The 19,165-nt window shown below is 44.2% G+C and overlaps 1 protein-coding gene across 1 annotated transcript in view; it reads left to right on the plus strand.

Annotated features, from left to right (window-relative positions):
* Positions 1 to 18,439, plus strand: part of zcchc7 (zinc finger, CCHC domain containing 7) — a 38,258-nt gene extending 19,819 nt beyond the window's left edge. Inside the window, exons 4-10 of the mRNA XM_037471752.2 lie at positions 1,307 to 1,356; positions 1,522 to 1,653; positions 1,746 to 1,916; positions 4,728 to 4,763; positions 15,279 to 15,377; positions 15,517 to 15,634; positions 16,663 to 18,439. Of these exons, the coding sequence (XP_037327649.2) occupies positions 1,307 to 1,356; positions 1,522 to 1,653; positions 1,746 to 1,916; positions 4,728 to 4,763; positions 15,279 to 15,377; positions 15,517 to 15,634; positions 16,663 to 17,228 (1,172 nt within the window). The 3' untranslated portion in view covers positions 17,229 to 18,439. The remainder of the gene's footprint in view (positions 1 to 1,306; positions 1,357 to 1,521; positions 1,654 to 1,745; positions 1,917 to 4,727; positions 4,764 to 15,278; positions 15,378 to 15,516; positions 15,635 to 16,662) is intronic.
* The last annotated feature ends 726 nt before the right edge of the window (positions 18,440 to 19,165 follow it).

Genomic DNA, 19,165 nt, shown 5'->3' on the forward strand with positions numbered 1-19,165 from the left:
CACACACACACACACACACACACACACACACACACACACACACACACACACACACACACACAGAGAGAGGCCCCCCAGTTTGTTCACAGTAGCTGAGCCCTGCAGAGATTTCAACTCTGTACCAAACTAACCAAAACTAACATAACTGCAGCTGCACTGTCCCTAGTGACCCGTGTGACAGTCGATGGACAACACACCTTCTCCCGTGCCTTTTCTGTTCTAGTCATCGTGTGTTGGTGAGGGTTAGTCCAGCAGCTCAAAGCTAAAACGCTGTTAAAACCATCGTAGTTGGAGTTGCGATGTTTAGCTTTGACGTTGAGTTGCCTAAATGTGTGTGTGGGTACGCTTGCGTTCTTTTTCTTTTTTTTCTTTGCAGGTGAAGGTTGTTGCCGAAAGAAGCCCCATCCAAACAGCAGCCATTTTAATTTGTTTGAAGGGGAAGAGAGGCGATAACTTCCCTCTACGGGAGGAGAAGGGGGCCAGGCGGGGGACAAGGGGGAGAGAGAGAAAGCACGGGGAGGACGACTGGGTAGAATTACGATGAGGCGCCAAATGGAGCTAAAAAACAATACGGAAAGAGGGAGGTGGAAAGGAGCCGGTAACATATGTGTCTGTGGCTTGAGGCGGTGTGTTTGTCCAAAGGCTAAAGACCGCCACCCAGCTCGTCACGGAGGTCGCTGCGATCAACGCGCAATTTATGCAGAGTCCACGTGTGTGTTTTTTTTCCTGCTAGTGTTTGTGTTGCGATTTCTGGATGTCAGTTACAGTTCTGTGGGCCTGAGGAGAGTGTAGCGGCGTCCCTCAGGGCGCTGTTAGTGCCACTCTCGTACAGATGTGCTGGGCTGCCACTGTGTCAGTTTCCCTGTGTGCATGTGTTTGTGTGTGTGTGTGTGTGTGTGTATCTCATTAGGGCTTGGCATTGTCTTGAATTAATCAGCCCTGTGTCTTTTTTAATCCTGGTTCCAATTCTTGACATTGTTTTGTTTGAGCAGGAAAAGAACGGTTCATGGCCAAAAAAACAGGTTTTTATTTTCTGCATTAAAAATACATTAATGAGCGATCATTTTCAGCTGACACCTAACTAACCTCCCTTTAAATTGTCCAGTTTTTGTGTTATTGTGGGGTTCCTTTTCAACACACATGGGTTTAACCAAACAAAACCAGAAAGAAAAGAAAGTCATTTTTGCTTCAAAGACATCAATTAAAACAGAAACACCAGGTGAATTAATAGATTTGAAAACATGATATCCATAACTTTGTCAATTCAACTTTCAGTATTTTTAAAAACCTGTTTTTATGCTGCCAGATGCTGGAGAAAATGAAAGTGACTGGTTGGTTTCTGCCAAGGACAAAGAGGTTGGTGGACATTAATCACTTTGATCTGATGGATATCTCAACATTCAACTATTTTCTTTTTTTTTGTCTTAGGGTCTAAAAAGCTGCAGTTTTCTATAAGAAAGAAAAAACGATATGTGCAAAACTATATGTGCGTAAGTTATGCATCAACTCTGTGTGTTTCAGGCCCAGATCTACAACAGAGGCGTCAGGGTGACGACGCTGCGGGTGGCGAAGCGATACTACACCGACAAGAACGTCCAGTGTAGAAACTGCAACAAGAACGGACATCTCTCCACCAACTGCCCTCAGCCCAAAGTCAGTTCGTCTCAGTGCAAAGCGGTGTGCACAGCTTATACACACTGACGAGTACGAGTATGTAAAGTTGTGTATGTGTTTGTGTGGTGCAGAAGTTGCCGCCCTGCTTCCTTTGTGGCAATCCAGGCCACGGGCCCAGTGGATGTCCCAACAAGCACTGCAACAACTGCGGCCTGCCAGGACACCTCTACAATTCGTGCAGTGAAAGAGCGCACTGGAACAAACGGTGCGAGCGCTGCGGCATGAAGGGGCACCTCTTCGACGTGAGTACGCTGTCTGTTTTTATTAGGTTGGAATCGGAAGGTTTTGCACAAATGATCACCACTGTAGGCAAACTTGCCTCCATCAAAGCATGCGAGTTTTGAACATTCAATAATCTCCGGCTCAAATGGAGGAAATACTTTTATGAACTCACAGGAAGAACATTTCCGATGATCCAGTTTAGCAATACTTCCCCTATTGACGTCCACCTCAACACTTCAGTCCTGCTTTATAGTGATCAACAGAATTATTTTTATATCAGGTTGGCAGAGACAAGTCTTTAACTTGCATTTCCTCTAACGACCACCAGGGGCGATTTCTCTGCTCGCACAAATAAAGTCTGGTTCTATTGACATCTATAAGAATACTTCTCACTTGATTTATTCCCTCAGTAAACATTATAAAAATGAGTTGATTGTCTCAATATCTAGTTTCTAGTCTTTTTCGATTCAGGATGGTGTTCATTTATTAAATTATGCTCTCAAAAATAAATTTGCCTCCAAATGCACAGTCAGTTTGTTTAGTAAGTTGGGGTCCAATTAGAGTCTAATAAACAACTAAGCAGGATGGCGCAGGCAGCCTCCAGGGCAGTATACAGCTTTTCCACGACACTCCTCCTCAGTCCAACTATGGCCACTTCCATTAACTGCTGCAACAAAAAACAATATGGTGACAAGGCTTATAATAGGTGACTTCACAATGACATGGTCCACATCTTACTTACTTACATCTTACTCACTGTTCACAAGACCAAACATTTTGTAAATTCATCTGCTTTGGACGTAACAACAATGGACAAAAGGGGACCGATTCGGCTAGCTAGTAAGCTACTTAGTCAAGCTAAGGCAGCAGCCATGTCTGATTCATGACTCAGTGATGTATTGTGTCACAAGCCTACATCTTCTATTGGCCAGAACGTGGATATATTTACAGTCTCCATACGTAAATACACTGATACAGCATTTTAGTTATTATTTTAACGTTAATCATTTCTCGGACCCCCTGACACAGTACTGCTGACTCAACTCTGAGAATCACAGTCTATTTGACGCAAGGGAAACAAAAAAGAAAATGAATTCACACAATAGTAAGGTATTAAAAGAGTGAAGACGGAAAGATTTCAGGAGCAAGAACCCTTAAAATATAAATCAATGTCATGCTGCTGAAAGAGCAAGGACAGAGTGTGTGTGTGTGTGTGTGTATGTCTGTGTGCGTGTGTATGTGTGTGTGTGGTTTTCTTGCTTCGACGGAACAGTTTGCGCTAAATGTAAACATGACAAAGCTGAACTTGCTTTTATTGCCCCCCCATTTCTCTCCTCAACCTTTGTGAAAATGAGTGACATGGGGTCAGCACACGCTGCTGTTCAAATTAATTGATACACTTCAGCAAGCTTAGTTATGCGTTATAGTTATGCTGTATATTCCAGTTTTGGACGTGTGTGTGTGTGTTGGCAGTCAAGGGTGAATCTAATGACCATCAATGACAATTACCCCACCGCAACGTTCATTAACTTGCCCATTTACCCTAATGCCATAGAAAGCCCTGTGTGCATGTAAGAGCTGGCCTGTGTCCCCCCCCACCCCGACCCCCTTCTCTCTCTCTCTCTCTCTCTCTCTCTGCCAGTCACCCATGTACTCTGCTGTGTGTGCTGGATGAGTAACCAGGTGAACACCTGAGGGAGAGGGGAGACCAGGACACACACACACACACCACTTTTTCCTCTCTCACTGTCTCATTTGCTCTCATTCTTTCCTCCCCTCTTCCTCCGTGAGTTAATCTCGCTCTTTTTCTCCTGCTCTTTTGCATATAGTCTTAAACAACAGACAGGCGCACAGAGTTCTGTGTCATTGCAATTACCCCTTTCTTGGACCGCAGAAATTTCTTTTTCTCCCCCAAATGATAGTGTATGTGTAAGTGTGCGCGTTTGAGAAAGAAAAGAGAGTCAGGTCTCTGTCCCCTGGGCCTTTCTGTGTCTCTCATTAAAGACAGACGGTTGACGGAGCGCGAGTGTGTCGCTCGCCTCGCCTGTCGCCCTCGACAACAACACGCTACCCCGGCGGTCTGGAGGGAGGGAGCAAGCGGAATGGGAGCTGGCGTGGGTGTGGTGTTGGTAATAGGGAGGGAGGGCTCGGGGGAAGGTTGTTAGAATAAAAACAAAAAGCTCGATGAGAGGTTGCGGAGAATTCAGCTCTCATATTCATATTTGCCCTTCTTTGTATTCACATTCAGATTGCCCAGATGGAGCTAGGAGAGAAGTGGCCAACGTTGCTTTAAGAAAACAGATTTTAACTCACACTTTTAGGCCTCATGGCTCTCAAATATTCACCTAGAATTAGTACATTGTGCACATTTTTGTTTATTTGTATGAAAAAGAGAAAACTAAATATCCATGAATCCGTTCTCTCTCCTTTTCCCCTCTCTGTCTCTCCCTCAGTAGGTGTGTAAGTAGATAAATCTCGTTGCCCGCGGCGACTGCGGCATTTTCAATTTCCCAGTGGGAAGCTGCGGTGGTTGGGAAAGGATGTCGGAACGCTTAAGGAACAGCGTGGCGAAGCCCCGGAGATAATGCTTTATCCACAGCGGGACATAAACAACTGGCTGGCGTTAGAGGGAGACACACAGGGGGAAGCGCGCTAGAAATCAGTTTGATAACAAGTTAGTGGGAGAAAGAGGGAGAGGGGGGGGGGGGGGGGGGGTCAGCTTCTAGCCTTCTTTTGGCCCCGGTTGCTAGTAGACATTTTAATTCCTCTGCTTTTGTTTTTGTTTCCATTTGTGTGACATCCGCATTAATTGTTTGCTTCTCTCTCCTCAGGCCTGTCCAGAGATCTGGAGGCAGTATCACATCACGGTGAGTACCAGACCCAGGGTTTTGAAGGTCAGCACTAACATGAGCTGATTTCATGAATATGTACCTCATCATATATGCATGGCAACCAATACACATGCAATTAGCATACTATAAAGTTGTAGTTTACACTCAACCTGTGTCAAATTTGTCCAAATCCCAGTGGATGTAATACTTCTGCCCTGAGTCCCAATTAAAAGCAGAGGAATGTAAAAGAACAGGGTGATGGTGGAGGGGGGGGGCACTAAGCCAGCAGGAAGCTCACCCTGCCCCAATTCCACTTCCTTAAATTCTCTAATGCAGAACCTGCCACATCAGGAAAGAGAGATTCAAATCTCAAAGAATGGGCTCCAACTCAAAATGATACCCAACGACATTGTGAAGTGAGAAAAAGTAAAACAGAAATGAAAAGCCTGCTGTAATGTCTCCAGGTTGTATTCACCAGATGGATGTTTGAACACAAAAAGATACCAGAAAGAAAGTGTTTTTCCATCAGCTTTGCAAAACGCAAAGTGTCACACAATCACACAATCACTCAAAATCAGTTGTGATTGACGTTGTCTTGTAGCCGCTGAGTGAACCATCTCATAAGATTAAGAAAGTGATGGTAGCCTTTACCTTTTTTAGGCTCTTTAGGCTCTGTGTGTGCGTGGGTGTGAGGGTGCGTTTGTTCGTGCGTGCGTGTCAAAGAGTAGAAAACTGACAGTCACATGTGCCATATGTCAGCAGGTATGCTTTTTGCTCTTGTGTGTGCGTTCATCCAAATTCTCAACAGATAACTAGCTTCCGTGGCTCCATATGTACGCTTTGGTGTGTGTGTGTGTGTGTGTGTGAGGGTGTGATATAGACCTCAGCCTAAGAGAAAAGAGCAGCTTGTTTGTCAATTAAAAGACGTGATAAAGCATGAAATGGGCTGCCAACGCCACTCGGGACGAGGAAGGGAGGGAGTGAGAGCGGGGAGAAGAAGAAGTGTGTGTTTGCATATATCTTGGCGAGCACTTTGTGTGTGTGTGTGTGTTGGGGGAGGTCTGTCACTCTCCTCTGTGGAGATTAATTAGCAGGGGCTGTCTAATGAAAAGGCGGCATCGTTAGCGCTAGGGTAGCACGGCGGGAGAGAGGGAGGAGGAAGATGGAACAGGATCGAAAAGTTCCAGGGGAGACGCTGGCAGAGAGGATGGGAGTTAAGTTCAACACGGAGGAGGTGGTGGGGGGGGGGGGAAGATGCTATACGTTTTATTGTTGAGGCTTTTAGACAAGAGGAAAAAGAATGGCAAGGAAAGAAGCGCTGGGAGGAATCCTCCATTGGCCTCGCGAGATCATGAAACCACTTTCATTTTCACAACCATTTTTTGTTTGTGTGTGTTTGCGTGTGACGGCGTGCTTTAACGGGTGGAGGATTGTGACCCAGGTCTAATTGAAGTATTTAAGCCATTTAAGCACTGGGAACAGAAGGTCGTTACAGATCCGAACCGGCGTGGGGGGCTTCAAGGGGCTCGCACCGACACAAACAAACACACACGCACACACACACACACAGAGCTCCTTCTGTTTAAGACAGCCTCATTTTATTCATGATGCTGCTTATGACCCTGAACTCCCCAATGTGAGACTGTGTGTGTGTGTGTGTGTGTGTGTTTGCTTTGGGAGATGTGACTCTGTCACCTTCCGCTGGGCTCAGCCAGGTGTGAAAAGGCATTCTGTCAGACCTCCCTGCTACTGGGTCCATTTATCCTTCGTGTGTGGGTGTGTGTGCACGCGCGTACACTGGGTCGGTTTATCTACCCTGAGTGCATGTGTTGTCTGCCTGCACCTGGCCCTCAACTAACAAACTCCTCCAAACCACACAGTATGGACCACAAAGCCCTGGGGTATTTACTGAGAAAGTAAGATACTGACACACATGGACACACACACTTCTTACAAATATTTATATATATAATAAGAAAAAGTGTGTGTGTGTGTGTGTGTGTGTGTGTGTGTGTGTGGTTATACATAGATTGATGGCGAGAAGTAAATGGGGGGGGAGCAGTGTGCTACATGTTCATCTTGTCATTTGGTTTCTACAGTTGAAGGTAATTTTAAGAGGTTTCGTTCCTCCATCTCTGTTTCACTCAGACTCCCTGGTGTCACCTCGTTGCTCTACCCATGGGGGGCCCTCCCTCCATCTTTATCTTAATAATATTAAGAGCCATTAGTATGATGTTAATGCATATTGTAGCTGTTTCTTTTGTGGATGTATTTGTATGATACATATTTCTGACCTACAACCTCATCTCCTTATGCTGTTGGGGTTTTCCTTCATCTCCCAGAATGCTTTTCAATCAGCCCGTAAACATCATGCATCCTCCCTCTACTGCTTTTGGATTGCTGCACGTTATTTATTGTTATTGTAAAATGGAGACTCTGAGTGATGCCAAATAACTATTGTGATTGTGTGTTTTTGAATGGAGAAACTGATTCCTATTACGGCTAGTTATTTTTTTTTTTATTCCATCAAATCCCCTTTGCCTGTAAAATGTCTCAAATTATTGAAAATGGGGATTTCAACTTCTTATTGTCCAGTGTGATGTCTTCAAATGGATTCTCTCAAATCTCAGATCTCCACATTTCATAGTCAAGCAAAACAGAAGCATCACATTCTGAGGCTGAAACCAGCAAACCATTGGCTTAGTGAGAGAAATGAATAGAAAACTGGCATGAGTTGTTTTGCACAGGCCATTTGAACTTAACTTGGGTTGTGTATTTAAAAGACCTTTTTTGGAGAGATCCTTGACCAATGATTGGAAGACATTTTGGAAGAGGAAAAGAGGAGCAGGGCAGAGTGGATGGATGCAGAGCGGTGGATGGATGCAGAGCGGTTCAGGTTGAGCGACCTGCTGTGTGCGCAGGCGGCTGCGTTAAGGCGCGCAGACATCACGCATAGATGCGTGCATCTGATCCTGTCACCTACAGTCAATGGGGCTGAGTGTTGTCAGGAGGCGGCTGGTTTGGTTTAAGACCAGAGTGCCACCCTGTGCCTGCCGCTGGAAGCTTAGAACTGAGAACTTAACCTCCCTTTGGTTTAAAAAAAATGCTTTCATCAACCCGCCGTGTGCGAGATGAGGCCTTGTTGCATTAGATTCAACACAATACGTATCCATGTAAAAAGGGGCTGCTCCTCCGTAGGACCAGAGACGGGGACGGGGATGGGAGGGGGGGGGCACCTAGAGAAAAGTGTGGAAGAGAGGGAGGGGGGGAGACGAGGAGGAGTGTATTGAACGGAGAGGGAGTCAGCATGATGAGGGCGTAAGCACACAGCGGCTGACTGGTGCAGGTAGATAGCTGTCTGAGCATCGATTTGCTGCTCTTTGGGTCGCCGTGGCGACACCTGTACCTGCGTGTGTTTATTGATCTGTGCACCGCCGCCCCGTGTGGGTGGGTGGACTAGAGAGGACAGAGGTGTGTGTGGGGATCGACCTTCTCAGAGACGTGTGTGTGTGGCAGTGCCCATGAAAAACAGCATGACCTTTTTCTTTGTTAACCACATAAATTAAGCTGTTTTAACTCTTCTCACCTCACTGCGCTCTTTTTTTTTTCTCCCTTTCCATTAAGTATGTTTTCTACGTTTTTGTCTCCAAGGTTCTTTTCTCCATGTCCACATGGGCCTTTGTCAGCATCCAAGGTTAGGACGTTTGGCCCAGTTCAAATCCTTCTCTTCTCAGGAAAGGAAATACATTTACATGTCTTTATAACACACAATCAGAAAGACTTTTCTAGCAAAGTAGACCTCTTGACATTGTCCATTTCAAATAAAAGCTCATAATGTATTATGTGCTAATATATTGGAATCTGTTGTCTAAGGAAACACCGTGACATGCTCATCCTATAGCGTCAAATGTACCATCCTTAGATTATGAAATGTAGAAATACTCTTGTGCACTCTTTCCCTCTCTGGTAGTACATTTCCAGTTTTTACAGATCTTCAGCGTGTAAGTTGTTAGGAAAACTTCCAATTCTTTGATTTATATCCTGGAAAAGTAATTAATCTGCTGTTTGTTTATACATGCAATTAAAAGTGCAAATACTTTGATACACCATTTAAAGTTGGAACCTTGGAAAGACATTTTTTTTAAGGGAAAACCGTATTTCCTTTTTTTTTAAGATACTGACTTCTGTTTTAAATGCAAAAAGGATCAATTTCAATCCTATTTTTTATTTTTTTGTTCTGTTGTATTGTCTATTTTGTTCCTCTACAAAATGTATTGATATACAGCATTCTCGTAAAAACAAGACTCAATATATTCACCAATCATTTGTCAATAATGTTAGGATAAATGTTCCGTTTTTTTTGCACAGAGAATTAGAGTATTTGTTCACAGTGGATTCATTCATTTGAATCCCAGTTAAAATGAATGTCAGGGGCTCTCAGCTCGCTGTGTTAGAGCGCCCCCGGGTGGTCTAACAGAGAACTGCGCTCTGATCGCTCCCTGAAGTTCTCCGGTTAGTCCGGTGAAAACCCTCTTCAGAATAACAGCCGCGGTCCAATTTTGGAAATTAACGATTAACTTGTCACTACTTCTGGATTAAAATTCCATTTTGATTCAATCTTCCGAAAGCATGCATGCAGAAATTAGGGCTGTCAAATGATTAAAAATTTTAATCAAATTAATCAGAATTTTCAGTGGATTAATCATGATTAATCACACCTGAATCCTAACCATTTTTTCTTTCTGAAATGCATACTAAAGATAAATAACAGGACACAGATACATAATTATCATTATTATCATCATTATTATTTTTTACATAAATACATGTTATTGATATTTGATTTTTTTATTCATTTTAGAAAATAATCAAAGCAATGTTATTTGATAAGTCACAGACTGATTTCCCTGCATGGCTCTAGAAGGGTCTCGAGCCTCTGCAGTTTATCCCACTCTGCTGTGAGTTTGTGCTCCTGCGATGACCAGACATGACCAGACATGTCAACCCTCCCGATGTTTCAAAGCCCCTCGCGAAAATCTCCCGGACCGACCTTTCTCCCGATTTCCACCCGAACAACAATATTGCTGCACCACCCGTCACTGGGCGCGCCGTTTCAGACCGAACAATAATAAAGGTTACACCTTGAAGTTGAGCGCGGCGATTAGAACGACTGGCGCTGCAAAGAAATCCGCTAGCACCCCCCATTTCAGTGTGAAATATTCCCATACCTGGGAGGATTTAGATCGCATTGGCTTCCCTTCCTCCGCATGTTTCAGAACAGTATTACGGGTCTCTCCGATGGTCCTCTACCTCAGCGCTGCTCTTAGCCAAGCTCTGCTGGGCGGAGCTTTTTTTCTCTGTTTTGCTGCGCGAGAACGGGGAGGGGGGGGGGGGGGGGGGGTGCGGGTCTCTGGCGCAAACGACTTGCTGAACCTGACGTCCTGACATATGCCTGCAGGTGGCAGTAATGTGTTGTATAGGATGAAGTGCATTCCCTAGAGGAAGAGGCACTTTACTGACCTGAATAATTTGTCACACTGCGCATGTGAAATGCGTCAAAAAAATTGACGTAATTAACAACAAACAGCTGATTAACGCCGTTAACGTGCTATTTTTGACAGCCCTAGCAGAAATCCATTATCAGTGTGACTATTACTGCTTTTGGGATCATTATTAATCTATTATAACCACTGCGTCATTATTTCTCTCCCAGGGGTTGGTGTTACTTGTGCTATTGGTAAACCTGGATCATCGACTCCTCTGTAGCCCTCCCCACAATTTCTTCTTTTTTTCCCTTTGTTAAAGATATTTATTGGGTGTTTTTCACGTTCCGATGTGGGGGTTTCGGGCCTAGAGTTTCGTATGCTGTACGTATTCCTTAGATATTGAAAAACAATTTTAACAGCACTGTGTGGTATTTCGTTTTCCCCAACTAATATTTTATAATACAATTTATTGAAATAAAGGCTAAAATAATAAGGAAAAAATGCCACCTGATATTTCCACATAAATAAATGCCCACAGCATTTAGTCATTTAGGCTGCCTCTTGTGACCTTTACGTCTTTCTGACTAAACCTCTTTTAATAGTTCAACCTAACAAATGACCTGAAATTCAAATAAAGAGTTACCAGCACTCTTAGCTCCTCTGTTCTTTCTGCTGAACTTGAAATTACAGGTTTAACGTTTCAACCTTTCTCCCACTTCTTCTGTCCTTCCCTCTGTCTGGCTGACCTCTTTTTTTATTCATCTTACATGAATGAGCTCAATTAAATCCACATCTATTCAGGGAGCTGTTTTTGCTGTGTCATCATTGTAGTATGTGGACTCTGCAGTCTTTTGGCTCTTTATTCTTCCTTGACTGAGACGCTGGCGCCCGGGGACAGAGGAGGGGACATTTGTAAAGGGAGGCGGCTTTTGTGTGTTTTCCATCTAGTTCTATTAACAACGAGGAGCCGACATGAGAAAGTGCTGCAGGTGAAGAAGTGTTACGCAGAGAACAGCACCTAACACACCTCAATGGCATTCATACAGCTTCATTGTATTTTTGCACTCACAACTTAAACAACAAATGAATAAAATAGAGCTGCAACATTTCATTTTTGTCAATCGGTAACTACTTAAATAATAATCTTTAAGACAAAAATGTTGATTTGCTGTCAACAGCATCTAAAATGGGATTTTCTTTTGGTTTTATATCTTGTTTTTGAGCTGTTGATTAGACAAAAGAAACAATTCGAAGTTTAAAAGGCAAACCTGTGATCCCTCTAATGGCCATCAGGGGGTGACTCCTCGTCTTCTGTAGAAGTCGATGAGAATGACTTAGTGACATGAGTTATGAGTTAACATGAGATTATGTTATCAATCTCTAGTTTCAACTCCTCTTCAATAGAGTATGAGGTTCTTCAAAGATAGACGATAAAGCAGGCTCTGCTCCAGGACCTTGTGATTGACAGGTCCCCACCAAGCCCCTGTCCAGAGAGAAAAGGAAAAGCAAACCTGCAAATGTCCACAGATGCTTCCTTTGGGAGTTTTTGGTACAGGTGTCTTTACAGACCATGCTAAACCATAGGCATGCACACACACACACACACACACACATACACACACATAGGTGAGGTGTTATCAGAGGTCTTGCAGGCTTTGCTCGCTGTTTGTGGCTCTGCGCTCAGCTGAATGGTGTCCATGCTGGTGAGAGAGAGAGTGTGTGTGTGTGTCTGTTCAGCATCGTGACCGGGCCGCAGGAGTCCGTGTGGATGGCGTGTGTTGCAGCTGGCTGGGAACACAAAGCATCTGACTTGCTCCTAGATCAGAATAGATTAGCTCCAATCCTCTGTTCCGCCGGCCACGGTTTGACCAGATTACCTCCCCCAAAAGAGAGTGGGTTCTCAAGGGCTGGCCTAACCCCACCGCGCCCCCCCACATCACATTATCTCAACATTCCAGTAGCATTTTTCCTCTCTATGCTAAAGACAAAATCAGGAGTCCCGCTGACTGACGGGAGGAGATACGACAAGCCTCTGGGAATTGTGTGTGTGTGTGTGTGTGTGTGTGTTGGGGCTTCAGGTCTGAGTCTTTGAAGCTGGTAGGTGACACAAAGGGGGCAGAAATCACATCTGGTTATTCGGAGAAGCCCCGTTCCCTTCCTCCTCCAGAGCCGCACACGCCTCCACCTTAAACGGGTGTCCAAAGGACGATTGATTCTCTCCTTCCTGTCCAAAACTGAGAGCAAGCTATAATTGGATTCTTTACAAATATTTCCATTAGCCTTAATAAATCCCAACCCAAGAGTAAACGGATTGGAGGTTTTCGGTTAATTTATCGATTCTCCTTGAAAACATGCTGTGTTCACATTATAGCCATTTCGCAACGGTTTAATTACCCCCACCCCCTGTTAACTTAATGTGTACATCCTGGCATGTTACACACACACGGACACACACTCGTGCACCATGAGGGTGTGTTTGTTTTGGTAGGTCGTGTTATGAGGCTGTTTCAGATGATAAAAGCATGCAGTCGATCCCCACATGCAAACCTCTCCTCGTCACTGCAGTAACACGCAAAACCCAGCCAACACCCCCCCCCCCGTGACTCTTATACACAGTGTTTGCTTCTCGGATTGTGTTCAATACATAACCGTGTGTGCGCCTTCACAATTGTTGTTAGTAACAGTCTGAGCTTTGTGTCGGCCGAAGGATTATCCCAGCTTCACCTGTGTGTGTGTGTGTGTGTGTGTGTGTGTGTGTGTGTGTGTGTGTGTGTGTGTGTGTGTGTGTGTGTGTGTGTGTGTGTGTGTGTGTGTGTGTGTGTGTGTGTGTGTGTGTGTGTGTGTGTGTGTGTGTGTGTGTGTGAGACAGAGAGACATGCAACTGTGTGTCTGCATGAGAGGCCACGGATGGCTGGTTGTCTGTCCAGCCAGCGGAGCCCTTAGGACCTTTCTTCAACGCCCTCACACACACTATACCAGCGGTTCTCTTCCAGCTTCAGTCCCCTGGTGTGTCTTTGAACAGCTCCAGAAGCTCCCCATGTCATATCAGCAGGACTAGATGAGACTTTCTCCTGTTGCCCGTTAGTCAAACACACACAGATGCTTTTGTTTTGTTCATTGTCGACTCCCACGCTGGGAAAAGGTCTGTCAGGCCCATTTATGGATGGAGAAAGCATGTAAGATGTATAATTGATTAACCAGATGTCTGATGACTGTTTAGTCAATAAGGAGACCCTTTTGAAATAAATTGTACTGAGTGTGAAATCAATGAGTTAAGAGATTTATTCTTGCAAGGAGGAGCAGAGTTGAATCACATAGTTCATGAATACTGCTACCTGCAGTATCTGAGAAATCTTTATAACCAGTGTCCATTCGAACCATTTCTTCTTTCCCTTCTATCGAAGTGTCTTTGTGAGACTGTGGGAACTGTCTTAGCAAATAGAAAATTTGCTGAGATTTGCAGGTTAATAACTCCATTGAAATATTTCTACAGCAAGACAGAACATTTTTTTTAATTCAATTTTTTCAACAGATATTTAAGTTGAAACTTTTTTTCCCCATTTACCCCAAATGTTTGCATGACTCAAACCCGTGCTTGTTGACTACCGTGATGATTCTGAGTGAACCACAATGCGTGGAATCCAACTTGTTCTCCCCCTTGGTTGTGTGACCTTTGGGCTTTAAAAGAGAGACTAGCCAGACATGCCAACCCTCCCGATTTTTCCGGGAGACTCCCGAATTTCAAAGCCCCTCCCGAAAATCTCCCGGACCGACCTTTCTCTAGCTAACATTAGATTGGTGGCGGGTCAAAGTCTTTTTGACCCTTCCCGTACAGTCAGACTTTCGAGTACTCTTCTCCAAAGCTGGCGAGAGAGAGAGAGCAAAGACACCCATCAGCCGCTGTCCCTGTTACCAATTCAGAAGCTCCCATGGCCCCCCTCCTCAGCCCCTCCCCCGCCCCCAGTAGGAAGCGCCGAAGGAGAGAGAGAGAAAGGGAGGAAGGTTCATCCAGTTAATTAATATTGTATGAGGCAGACAACTCCTCACACGCACAGGTTTTTATTTATTATTTCAGTCAACTATAACAGCTTGATGGGAGAGGGGGGGGGATTTAATTTCTCTCTCTCTCTGGTGCTTTCATTCCGTCTGTGTGCTGGATCAGAGTATGCAGAGATAACGTGAGCCCAAGGTCAGGGGGGGGGAGAGGTAGAGGGAGACCTACAGCCAATTTCCATGAAAGATGAATGGGCAGGGGGGTGGGATGGGGGTGGGATGGGGGGGGGGGGGTGCTTGATACCGGGGACTGTGTGTTCTCCTTAGGGTGCACATGTGTGTTCATTGACGTGTGCGGGTGCGTGTGTGCGAGCGGTCTGTGATCTCCTGGCCTTTGTGATGGAGATGGGACCGGCCGGCCTGACCCGATAATGACGCGATGCTCTAATAGCATTCATCCTTTTTGCTGCAAAACTACTCAAGCGGAAAAGAGAGAGAGGAGAGGGGGAGAGGGGAGGAAGAAGAGGAGAAGAAAGGGGGGGGAGCGGTTAGGGAAGCTATGTTTAAAATACGACGCAAATCATTTGTAATCTCGGAATCAGGGTTCATAGAGGGACGGGTGGGGGCACCTTAGATCAGTGTGTGCGTTTTTGAGAATTGCTTTAGGTGTGTGTGTTTGTGTGTGTGTGAGAGACATTTAGCAGTAAATACGCTGTGCCTGTGCCTCCTCTCACTCTCTATCAGTTTATATTTGCTGTGGGCGCCGGACCATGGACGGCTTTCAGAACGCTGGCCCAAAGGGGACGGCACCCTGTGTCACACACACACACACACACACACACACACATACACGGTTACTTATCATAAAGGGTCATTACAGGCCGCTAACTACAGCCTCAGTAATCAACGCTTCACATCAGCACCCACATTCAGCCTACATACGGCAGCGCGTACCAATAAAGACCATGGGAATGAGAAGACACAAATCAATGGTTACACATTTATATCTTTTATTGTTGTTATGAAAAGAATAATCCTGTAACAATCCCTACCTTTTTCACTCTCTGCTTAGACCAAGGTGGGTACTCCTACGAGCCTGCGGCACGACAAGCGGGGAGGGAGGCAGCCGGCCTACTGCTACAACTGCTCCATGAAAGGACACTTTGGACACGTGAGTACCTCACTGTCTCCGTTTGCAATTAACTTTCTGACCCACATTATGTTGATATGATACAACAAGTCTGTTTTTGCTTTGTGTGTGTGTGTGTGTGTGTGTGTGTGTGTGCCGTTGTGGTTCCCCCCCCCCCCAGGCGTGTGGAAGCCAGAAGATGTACAACTGGACGTATCACAGCAGCACTTTCATCAGCCACTACGACACGAAGAAGGACATCAAGCGCCGAGAGCAGTCAGTGTTGTCGAAGGCCAAAGGTGAGTCGCACTAACAGGCAAAACTACCTGCTCTTCTTTGTTATGATGCCTCTTTGACCTCTGGCCTTCTGCCTCTGCATGCACCCGGAGGGTTTGTTTGCTGTCAGCTGTGAGAGCAGAAGTAAACAGAACATGACCAATACATTCATGTAGAAATACTATATAGTTTTATCAACAAAAACCATAACTATACTATCAGTCTGTTGCTTGAGAAGTGTCCCATTCCTCTAATGAAAAGCTGCATGTCTGTGCACTTCCCTTAAAAAGATTCCAAAATACTCAGCAAGCTGTTTTCGGTTCTTCTAAGCCGGTGTCTGATGAGCAAAACAGAACCACATATCAAAGACAGAAAGACCCATCTGCCACCTTAGATGCCCAGATCAGGAGTTAGAATCTGCAAACTGACAGCAAACAAGGGTTGTGCACGCACTAGAAATGAATTAACGCTGTGTCAGCTATAAGCTAACAGGCAGCATGAAGAAACAACCATGCTATCTACCTTTAGTATTGTGACTCATATATATATATGTATTCTTGTTTCGAAAATGTCTTTAGACTTGCTGACAACAATTAGAAAATTACCCATGTAAACATTACATAAGCGTTTTTTAAGGGGTAAGGAGACGAAAACGGTGTGAAATTACTGTTGTCATCTTTAAGGATGCAATTAACTTGTTTTATTTCAAATCTGTATCTGAAAAAAACAATTAGCGGCCACCGTTGGCTAAATGGTTCGCAGTAAAAGAAGGTTCCAACTCAAATGTAGTGGAGTAGAAGCAGCATAAAACTTTTCAAATACAGTTCTCTAGTAAACGTACTCAAGTATTTCCACTGATTGGGGGGGGGGGGGGGGGGGGTCAAACCCTGCACAAAGGTTTTATGGTTTTCACTAAAGAGAGAGGATAAAATAATACAATTTCTGTACAGTTATTTAAAAAAATGAATCACTACAGTGTTAAATTCACTCAAACCCTTATTCTCCTGACTAAATAAATAATAAAAGACTTTCTGTTTCCTTCACCTTCCAGAACTAAAGAAAAACGGCTTTATCACAAACAGCCTTCAGATCCATTTCAGTCCGGGACCGCCAAATAAGAAACGCAAAGTTGACCCTTACAACCACCAGAGCCCCAACAGCCACAAACCCAACCACATCTTTTTTAAGGAAAGCAACGTCTTCACAGCGCCCAAAACCAAGAAGAACAATAAGCACAAGACCCTAGAGAGCAACGCGAAACCGTGGAAACCCAAGAGACCGGTTCCCGCCTCCAAAGCCAGCGTCCCGCCGGCCAAAGTCATCGTGGATGAAGCAAAGGACTTTCCCCGAGGTGGAGGGAAGGGAGGAGCTTTGAAGGAGAAGAAGAAGAAGATGATGGCGAGGAGCACGCAGCGAGCTCACATAAAGGGTAACCCGGACCGCCTCAGTTGGACCGTCACTGCCGAGATGCAGGGGGCGGGGTCCAAGCCGCAGAAGAAGAAGAAGGGAAACAAGAATCAAAAGCAGAAGAAGGCCGAGAAAAAGGCGGCCGCGGAGGAGATGTACCCGAAGGATGAGAACCTGTTCCTCATCAAACAGAGGAAACGCAGAAAATAGAGACCACACACACACACACACACACACACACACATTCGCTGGTTCATGCTGGTTTTGGGCTTGTTGCAGACACTTTGCCGACCCTTAGTTGGAGATGCCAGTGCTGCTTGGAAGAGTTCATCCGACCTTTTTTGTCTTTGTTTTTTTTAACTGAAGACGTTTCGACGGCGCAGTAGGAAAAGCACAGATGTCAATAATGAGAGTAATGAAGGCTGAATGTTGCCCGTCATGACTCAGTGTCACACTGTTGGGGGTCTTAGTGGGACGCCTGAAGAGAGTCCGTGTGAACAGTGCACAAAGTGTCACTACGGTTTGGGAAATGGTCATAAAAAAAACATCTATTGGTTTTCTGTACAGCGACTCAATTATTTATTCCTGTCGCTCTGAATTTATTGGTATTAAGTTAAACATAGAAGTTTGGTTTAGGTAACAAAACCACTCAGTGACGCTGAGGAGGAAATATCATATTTGGGCTTAAAATAACCGCAAACTGTTCATGGGTTTATGCAACCAAAGTACTGGCTAAAAGTGGATAAATGGAGTACTTCGCTTGTGTTGCCTGTTATAATAATAATTTATCCCTTTACACAAAGTCACAAATGTGCTTTCATGACTATTCCCAAACTGCCATGATTACTGAGCTGGAACATTGGGGTCATTCCTCCTGTGCATACTGGTCCCATATGAAGATCCCCTCCTCAGGCGCTCTGTGTGAGGGACGGTAACATAATCCACTGCTACTAAATGTCTTTCTGAGGGTCCCTGAAACTACAGTGAGAGTTGGACGAATCAAGTTAATTCCTAGATTTGTTGAACTACTCTGGAAGCCCTTTACAAAGATGTCCAGTACCAATGGAAGGAGTTACAGAACATATGTGAAGCTTTCCTTTCAATTTTATTATTTCCACTTGTGATTTTACTACTATGAGGAGTCCAATTTCTGCTGAGGAAAAAAAAGGCTGTTTTTATTCAGTCCAGTAGTTATTTAAGTCATTTCCAAAGTGTTAATGGGGGGCGGTGAACAAGTTGCCTAAACCTTTCCGTTATCGGTAGATGGTTTAATAAGAAATAGTTCAGATGATCGATTGATGTCCATATTATATTCTCCAATATAGTTGTTCACATAATTCTTATAATTTTAAATTACAAACCAACTGTTTGAAGTATAATTAGATCACTTCCTAGTACCTCTGCATCCCCAAAATGTTTTTTTTTTAAAATATTACCCAAAATGGTCCGTTTCACATTTAGAACAGAAGAAATCCCTTTTTTTCTACACTTAATCTGCAAATCTTTTAAATATGAGCATACTGTAAATACCTCCTACACAAGGACAGTATTGATCCCTACAACCATCCTCTACATCAAGTCAGTTAACATGATGACAACATGAAAAGAAGTTAGGACAGTTCCTTGTTAACATAAATACCTGCTGCCTGAAGTTTCCAGGATGATTACAACTTGAGTCTGCTCCGTCGTGGCTTTTATTTCCTTCATTCAGGAAGATTAATCCTTTGTGTGATTATTATCCCTGTTGACTGGTTTATTTATAAACTGTCCCATGAGTATTTGCATTGCATATTTGTGATGCAATTTATAAATATGATGCTTTAATATCATTTTAAAGTTGACAAATATGTGAACTAACAGAAACTATACCATCAAGATCGCATTGGGAAGTTGTGTACTGACAATGCCATCAGTAATGGCCAAAACGAATGAAGACTGGCATTTCAACTATCTTTCATTTGTAAACCAAATAAAACTAAATGAATAAAACCAATATTTCCTGACAATTTGTTGCCGAGTGGAATGTATACAATATGAAGTCGTTTCTCTGCACGTCGCAGTACACCAGAGCATTTCAACTGTGTCAAGTCTGAGGGAAACTTTACAATTTCTGTTTTTCATTTGCTCCCCTGCATATAAAAATATAT

This window comes from Pungitius pungitius, chromosome 9 (genome assembly GCF_949316345.1).
Source record: "Pungitius pungitius chromosome 9, fPunPun2.1, whole genome shotgun sequence".
Taxonomy (NCBI): Eukaryota; Metazoa; Chordata; class Actinopteri; order Perciformes; family Gasterosteidae; genus Pungitius; species Pungitius pungitius.